The 8,593-nt window shown below is 46.7% G+C and overlaps 1 protein-coding gene across 2 annotated transcripts; it reads right to left on the bottom strand.

The window, feature by feature from the left end:
- Window positions 1–1,250: 1,250 nt before the first annotated feature.
- Window positions 1,251–5,750, bottom strand: LOC124076113 (left-right determination factor 2-like). 2 transcript variants are annotated; one of them, XM_046419921.2, is made up of 5 exons: window positions 5,501–5,750; window positions 4,557–4,596; window positions 4,350–4,454; window positions 3,929–4,171; window positions 1,251–2,466 (listed from the first exon to the last, which is right to left on the bottom strand). In XM_046419921.2, the coding sequence occupies exons 1-5, from the start codon at window positions 5,748–5,750 to the stop codon at window positions 2,103–2,105; spliced, it is 1,002 nt and encodes a 333-aa protein (XP_046275877.1). In that variant the 3' UTR covers window positions 1,251–2,102. The 2 variants fall into 2 exon arrangements, with proteins under 2 accessions (XP_046275877.1, XP_046275869.1); XM_046419913.2 differs by having other exon boundaries at window positions 4,350–4,596.
- Between the last annotated feature and the right edge of the window lie 2,843 nt (window positions 5,751–8,593).

An 8,593-nucleotide genomic window follows, 5' to 3' on the forward strand; every position in this document is an offset into this window, starting at 1 on the left:
CTATAATACTCTTGCCATGTCCTCAAATCCTGGCTGTCCTCAGAAAAATTTTTTTTCTTCTACTATTCAGTTGATATTTATTAGCTTTGTGGTAAGATATAGTCCATGAACTTAAAGTATAACTTTCTCCATAGTTGGGCATAAGAAAACCCCAGTGAATGAGAAAGGTAAATTTAGGGAAAATGCCAGATATGACAGCTTCCAAATGATATTTGAACCCAATGTCTGTGTCATCAGTAAAGCCGACTTATTGGGAACTGGAGTGGGAATGAGAATATAACCCGTTCTATGGAGTGGAAATTCAACAGATTTGCATTGCTTTGGCCTCAGTTTCTATATCTGAAAACGGGAATAAGAATACTTAATTCAAAGAATAGCTGCAAAAATTTAAGTGATTTAATATATGTGACATAGCCTGGATCCCTGGTTCTTCATGAATGCTCAATAAATATAAGCTTGCTTACCTCAACACTACACCCCACTGGACCCCATAACCATCTTTGCAGAGTTTAAAGTGCTTTACAGAAAGAAGGAATAGGGCTGGGGTTGTGGCTCAGTGGCAGAGCACTTGCCTTGCACTTGTGAGGCACTGGGTTTGATCCTCAGCACCAGAGAAAAATAAATAACAAAATTAAGATACTGTGTCCATGTATAACTAGGAAGAATTTTTTTAAAAAAGAAGAAATATATGATTATTCACAATACTATTTTTGAAATGAGATTTGTGTGGGAAAATATAAAAATCATAAATGAAAGCCTAAACTAACTTTAGTTATTATAGTCTTCAATGCCCCTAGAAGTTGAGAGAGTCCTTGGCCACCCCCTTTCTTTAATGATTGAGAGCAATCATTACATTGCTCTCCTTCCCTCATATTCACTTCCTTCTCTCTTTTTTCTTTTTTATAGCTAAATCTTTTTTTTAATTTTTTGTTCATATCATACATTTGAATCAGATGGGATATAATTTCTCATTTTTCTGAGTAGGCAGAATCATATTGGTCGTGCAGTCACATAAATACACACAGTAATAATATCTATTTCATTTGACTATCCTTCCTATCTCCCCAACCCCTCCCCTCCCCTCCCATCACTTCTCTCTACCTAATCTAAGGTAATGCTATTCTTTTTTTCTCACATATTCATACATGTGTTTTGTATAACGATGAGGGTCTGCTTCCACTTCCTTCTCTCTTAAAGAAAGAGTAGAGTACTAGAAATTAAATATAGAGACATAGAGTGAAACATCACTTTCATTTTATTTCTTCATATTATCTACATTTAATTGGTTTTGCTAAATATAAGAACAGCAATATGTAAATACATGTGGTCTCTGGTGATAAGTTCTCTAAAACAGTGAGGGATCACCTAAATACACACAGGCAATGTCTGTGGAGTAGAAGATAGTGTGAGGGACTGTCAGATCCCTGGGGCAAAGAAGTCTGAGAGCTGAAGCCCACTCCTCCTCTTTAAGAGGACACAGGAACCCAAAGTCTTCTGCATTTGCTGGAGGTCCCAGCTTGTAGCCCCATCAGAATCAAAAATCAGGGGTCCTAATTCCCTGTCTACAGCCCCTTGCCTGAAACCCTTCATCCTACCTCCTTCATCACCCTCTCAGGGAAACAGGGACCTAGGTACCTTTACAAAAATAGGTCAGTATTTAGGGGAAAAGGAGTTGTTTTTCAGCTACCTCCTTGTGCAGGAGAAACAGGGATTTTTAAGTTGTTCTAATTCATCAGGTATTTTAGAGTAAATCAGTTCTATTTCCCCAGCTCTCATTATAGGGTTTATTCCCTACTCAGTTGAGAATTTTCCAGGGAATAGAAACTTTGAGCTGACAATCTGTTCATTGCTCAGCCACATCCTCTACTAAGTAGGCCAGGGTCTCCTACTGGAATACAGCATCTGGAACTGCATTATTTATTCATGTAAGTGCTTAGGATGGGTGATAGACAAGAAGGACAGGAACTGGAAGAACACAGGGCAAAGATAACATGGAGGCACTAAACTGGGACAAGGGTAGATTGCTAAGTGTAAAATTAAGATCTACGTTAAGACCTGCTTCTGCAGAGGCCTCAAGTGGCTATACTGCTATACTCAAGAGCCTATGGCTGGAGGCCCCTTGATACAGGAGCCCCATCTGAGACACAGCTGCACTCCTGCACCCTCATGTTGGGCAGGCTGACCACCTGGAGCCTGGTCCTGCTTCCTTCTTTGACGTTCACAATCACGGGCAGTGAGGTTGTTTCTGAGGCGATGCACTGTCTTGGTCCGAGAAATGGCCACTTGTTGGCCAGGCGCTCTGGGAGCTGCAGACAGCTGCCTGCACACTCATAGACCAAGAAGCCAGGGGGCTCCACGACCCAGTTGTCAGCCCACTTCGTCTTCTCAAGGTCCAAGTATGCCTGCCTGCGGCAGCAGCGGGTACCCTCGGTCACTGGTGCCTCAGGGTCACAATTGCCTTGAGCTCTGTGGGGGCAAGGAGAGATAGGGTCAGAGGTCAGCCGAAGGGCCGAGATAAGGAGGTCCAGTGGGCAGCTTAGTGGAGAATCTGAAAGGAGATTTAAATCCATCTTTTATTACATTAAAAAAAAACTTGGTACTTGTAATAGAAGACAAATGAATAAACATTCAGAATATAAAGTGACCTACTATTTATTAATAGTCTCCTAATATGCTAGACATTGACCTAGGTATGCCATGTGTATTATCAGGTGATACCTACATTTCATCCAAATGAAACTTGGAGAGGGTTTCCCTATTACACTTGAGAACAATGAAGCCCAAAGATGTTCAGTGGAGGACAAGCCAGAGGACATGAAGCCAGTGGAAGGCAGAACTAGATGGAACTTCAACTGTCTGATTCCAAAGGGCTTGGTCTTAACTACTATATACTCATCCTCAATATAGAGTATCCATGAGGGATTAGTTCCAGGACCCCCTTGGCTACCCAAATCTGCACTGCTCAAGTCCCTTGTATAAAATATGGTAGAATTTGTATACTATGCATATCTTCCCATATACTTAAGATCATGTCTGGATTACTTATCATACTTAATACAATGTAGATGTTTTGTACATAGTTGTTACACTGCATTGTCTGGGGAATAATGACAAGAAAAAAAGGCTCTTCGTGTTCAGTAAGATGAGGGTTTTTCCCCTAAATATTTTTGATCTGTGATTGGTTGAATCCACAGATGTGAAAGCCACGGATCCAGAAAGCTGACTATACTATGCTGCCCTTGTCTGCTCCAAATAGCTAAACTGTCCCATGAGAAAAAGAATTCAGCCTTGCTAACAGCTAGAGTTAATATTTTTCAAAGACTAATCATGATGGCAAAAGTGAAAATAGATGATTATAATAATGTGTATGATTCAGTGGCATCATTTTTCAACAAAATGTTTTCATAAGTCAGGTGCCATGGCCCATGCCTGTTATCCCAGCCACTGAGGAGGTTGAGGGTGGAGAATCACAAATTTGAGACCTCAGAGACTTAGAGAGACCCTCAGCAACTTAGCAATACTCTGTCTTAAATATAAATAAAAAAGACTGGGAGTGGGGCTGGGGTTGTGGCTGAGTGGTAAAGCACTTGATAGCATGTGTGAGGCACTGGATTCGATTCTCAGCACCACATATAAATAAGTAAATAAAACAAAGGTCCATCAACAACTAATAAAAATATTGGGGGAAAAAAAAGACTGGAGTGTAGCTCAGTCATAAACCTCCCCTGAGTTCAATCCCCAGAATGAATGAATAAGTAAATAAATAAATAAACGTTTGAATAATACAATTTCTATCGTTAGAAACTCCAACATATAGGAATCGGTCTTATCCTGGGTAGTCTGCACAGCCGCCCCCTAGCCAGTCCCTGAGATGGTAGGCCCGGACCACGCCATCTGCTGTGTCCCTGGCCTCCCAGCCGCAGCATACCCATAGTCCTTGAGGTCCAGCGTGTGCAACTCCAGCTGAGGCTCCCTCTGCTCAGCGCCCTGTGCCCCCTGCGCGGAGAAGCGGACCAACTTGTGGGCGTCCGAGGCCCCGGGGCCCAGATGCTCCCTCAGCACGGACACCTTCAGCATCAGGGGCTGCCGGGGCCGTCTCAGCTGCTGCCAGAAGTTCACAGCCTCGGTCACATCAAAGGTCTTCCAGCCGCCCTTGTGGATGGACACCAGCCTGAAACAGAGAACCGCGTGAGGGGTGGGATCCTGGGAGGAAACTACCCCGCCCCCGCCCCGCCTCCATCCCTTGGCCCCGCCCCTTTTGCGCCCCTTTCTCGCGCTCAACCAAGCAGCCTCCTCCCTACTCCATCCCCTACTCCATTCCCCCAGCACACAGCAGCCAGGATCCACACCTGGAGTCTATGAGGGAGGTGCGGTTAGAGCCATTGTCGCGCACACGCAGCCACTCAATGGTGATCCGGGCCCGGTGGCCACGCGTGGACGGCTTCTCTTGCTTGCGGAGCGTGGCCCTGGGGACAGGCTCCTGGAAGATCCGCAGTACAGCCTGCACCAGTTCGCTGTTGGGTGGCAGTCGTCCCTCCATGCCAAACACCAGCAGCTGCGTGGAGGCCTCGGACACCAAGAACTTGCCCACCATCTCTGGCGACAAGAGCAGGGTCAGCATAGCCTCTCAGTACACCAGGGGAGTTCTGAAGGTGGCAAGGCCATTGAGCAGGCTGCCAGGCCAGGAGAGACCAGCCGCTGTTCTGTGTTTCTGGGGCAAACCCAGTTACCTAAAAATCTCCCTTGAGTCTGGGACTCCCTTAATAACGATTTCCACCAGCAGGAAGAGGCCTCTCTGGGACTCTTGGATAACTCCAACATATGGAAAATCAAATATCAGCACCTGCGGTGTCCGGCATTGGATGTAGCTTGGGCCCTTAGCAGATGGTTCCAGCTCTGAGGCAATAGGCTGCACTAAGATGGAGGTGCAGCTGCATCTCTGACAGCTGGACACTCTGCTGTCACACTTCAATATTCCCAACTACCCACAGCCACTCACTCACTTCATTGTTCACCATGCTGGGAGGGAGACAGATGAGAAACAGTCGTCCACTGTTCCAGGTAGCAAATGGTTGAAAGAGGTTTTTAAGGAAATTTGTTCCAGATCACCCTCAGATCAGGGTGGCAATGTGGAAACAGAGAAGTCTTGCCTGTAACCTAGTTCCCTGGGGGAACCTGGTTCTAGCCATACCCACCCAAGCCCAGTAGCTCTCTATCTCCTCCTCTTCTCTGGGGCCTGGGCTTTGCCAGCAGGTCCAGCCTGGCACACCTCCTCCTGGCCCTGAGAGATCTATCAATGCACAGCCAAAGCCCAGGGACCCAGATCCACCCACCCTCACAGGCCCATGGTCCCTCCTCACTGCCCCTTAACCATAAGCACCACATGGTCTCTCCACAGAGCCTCACAAAGCAGGGGCCTCTTGACACTACCAGAATGGTTAAGGGCAGTCTGTCTGTCCCTCCCCACTAAGGATCAAGATGCAGAAGGTGGAGGGCTCACCTCGGAAGCTCTGGCTGAATCTCTTCTCACGGGAGCGGTCCCCATGGCTACGCTGCATCAGGGATACATACTGGGCCTGCACATCAGGAGGCATGGTCAGCTCCTCCACATCGGCCCTGTCCATGGTGGGTGCCTCGCTGAGCTGCAGCTGCTGCAGCAGGCTGTCCAGGACCTGTTCCTCAGTCAAGGCCTCCCCAGGGCCCACTAGTGGCATCACCCAGAGTGCCAAGCAGAGCCACAGGGACCACATGGTACAGTTCAGGACGGTAGATGTGTCCCCAAGAAGGCTGTTGGAGGATCTTGGGCCTGGCTGGGTCTGCTGAGAACTAGGGCTGGCCAGCTTTATAGCCAGCCCTGGGTGAAGAGGGAGGGGCATAGGTCACACCCCTTGGACCTCCTGGGAGCTCAGCAGCCAGACAGGCTCTTGAGTCCCAGGGAGCAGGCTGTCCAGAAAGGGCACAAAAGACTGTCTGGATGCCTGGAGTTTCTACCTATACTGCCTTGACAGCTCCCAATATTGAATTTCCCTAACATATCCCAATCTTGTTTTATGAAAAAGCAAGATTGTTTTGTGAACAAGTGAGTCCTATTAGCCACTTTTAAATCTCTTCCTGAAAGACATTATGGGTCTAGATTTGTCCCAGAAGGAGGGAGGGAAAGTGTTCTGTAGTCCTGCTGATCTTGGCCTCTTTCATGATGCCCCTTGAGTCAAAGGAATCTCCCTCTATCTTTTAGCCCTTGCAGTCCCCTCCTGCTCCATGCCATGTGTCTTTCAAGGTTCTGTCACATTCCTTGCCTTCCCCCATGACAGAGGAAGGTAGATGCTGTCAGGACAGAACTCAGGCAGCTGACTCAGGAAAAGCAATTCTTGCTGGTGTCTTCCCAGTCAGACAATCACAGAGTGATTTTCCACCTTCAGATAGCAGAATCTTTCTGGGGAGGGGTCTGCCCACTGAGCCGGCTTACACCATCAGCACTCAGCCTGAGTCCTCGACATTTCCAGACAAGGGAGGAAGGACAGAAAGCAGAAAGCCACAACACAGAGGCATGTGTTCCCAGGTGGGGTAGCACCGTAACACCGTGACAGGCATGTCCTGTCCAAAGCCATAGGTACTGGGGGCATATTGAAGTGAGAGCCCTCAGTGCCTTCTCCAACACATTTTAGACTAGCTGGGTTTGAATATGGGATCTACTACTTGTTCTACGCTAAACCTACTAGTGAGTTATTTAACTTCCCAGTGCCTCAGTTTCCTCATCTGAAGGCAGGAGATGATGATAATAATAGGCTCTACTTCATAGAGTTAGTATGAAGATTAAATAAATGAATATGAATAAGGTGTTTAGCCCAGTGCCTTGTTCTAGTAATCACTCTAGAAGGGTGTGCTTTTGGTATTTGTCTAGAAATCTGCATTCTCAAGGTTGTGGCCTTTCTAAAACTATCATCAACAAGAATATGAAACGTTTCTTGAATGCTCACCATGTATCAGGCATGTATTCAGGAGACACATCTCCCAGATGCAATATCGAAGCACTGCAGGGTGAACTGATGTTCAGTTGGTGGAAAGCTCAGACAAAAATGCAGGCATCTGTCTCCAGAGGCCTCTCCTGGCTCAGGGGATTTGAGGGCATGCGGGAGGAAGCCCTTCCTGAAAATCCACAATCTTGATTCCTGTGTTCTGTCATGTGGGAGGTGAACGATGATGGTGGAGGGGGACAAGGACTGTGGTCTGAGGGCCAAAGGACCGGTTGGGCAGGGATCACCTCCGCCACCTTCCCAGGTAGGGTAGCACCATGACACCTCTGTGGAGATGCTGCGTCATTGACAAACCCCTCGTGTCACACAGCCCAGGAGGAGAGAACTTTCTAATCCTCAAGGGCAGAATTTCTTCTGGGTGAGAGCCTAGGGATACCATGCATAAATTTACACTATATACATGTGTGTGTGTGTGTGTGTGTGTGTGTATATATATATATATATATATATATATATATATATATATATACACTTAGGCATTTGCATATACACAAGCATTTGTAAATATACATTCATTTGCATATAGAGAGTGGGATTTTAGTAGTATGTGGGATGGGCTTAAAATTAGAAGGTGAAATAAAAATAACACTGATAAGGGCTGGGGATATGGCTCAGTTGCTAGAGTACAAGGCCCTGGATTCAATCCCCAGCACCACAAAAATGAATAAATAAATAAATAAATAGCACTGAGAAGCTAGGAGTGAAGTCAGATGTAAAGCATATGCTTAACATGTTTGAAACCCTGGCTTCTATCCCTGCAAAATAAATAAATAAATAATAAAAATCCCATTTAATAGTTTGAACATCCTCTGAAAAATAAGTTGTGTCAGTCCAAACCACCCTCCCACTCTCTTGGTGACAAGCATAGCCTTCTTCAAAAGAAATGCTGTTGCCTTTCTTTACAAGTGATTATCAGAGAAAGGACTTAAGTGATGCAAACATTTGGGCCTTAAGTCGGACCAAAAGGTGCAGAAGTGTCACATTTACAGGCGACTCAGGACCTGTGGTCCTCAGTCCTAGAAGCTCTTCTGGGTTGGTTTCCATAAATATGCGATAGTCCGCCACCCTTGCTGCTGGGTGAGAGGAAGCCCTGTGGCTTATCACAGGCCAGAAAGGTGCCAAGGATATAACACCCAGGCTGCCCTTGCATGCCACAACCCCCTCCCCAAGCCTCCAACATCTAGAGCTATTGGGAACTCCCTGGGGCCAGAGGCTTACAACAAGACCTTGTGGACCCTGTTGTGGTTCAGCAACGACATGCTGTTCCAGGGCCGAAGTAGGCCAAGACCCTGGTGCTGCTGCTTACAGACGTGCACAAGAGCCATCTACCATCTAGGAGACACATCAGGGCAAAAACCTGGGAGTACCTGGGAACTGACATGCTAAATACAAACCTCATTTTCTAGAGAAGACAGTAAAGTGGAAGGACCCTTCCTGCCTCCTCCAGATGTCTTCTTGGTGCTTCTGGATTGGCCTTCAGGGCAGAGCCAAACCTAGAACTGAGCCCTCAGTGGGAGCTAGAACTATCCTGTCAATACCTAGCCTCTCCAAGGACCTAA

This window comes from Marmota monax, unplaced genomic scaffold (assembly GCF_021218885.2).
Source record: "Marmota monax isolate L192 unplaced genomic scaffold, Marmota_monax_Labrador192_F-V1.1 WCK01_AAM20220418_F8-fsc00153, whole genome shotgun sequence".
Taxonomy (NCBI): Eukaryota; Metazoa; Chordata; class Mammalia; order Rodentia; family Sciuridae; genus Marmota; species Marmota monax.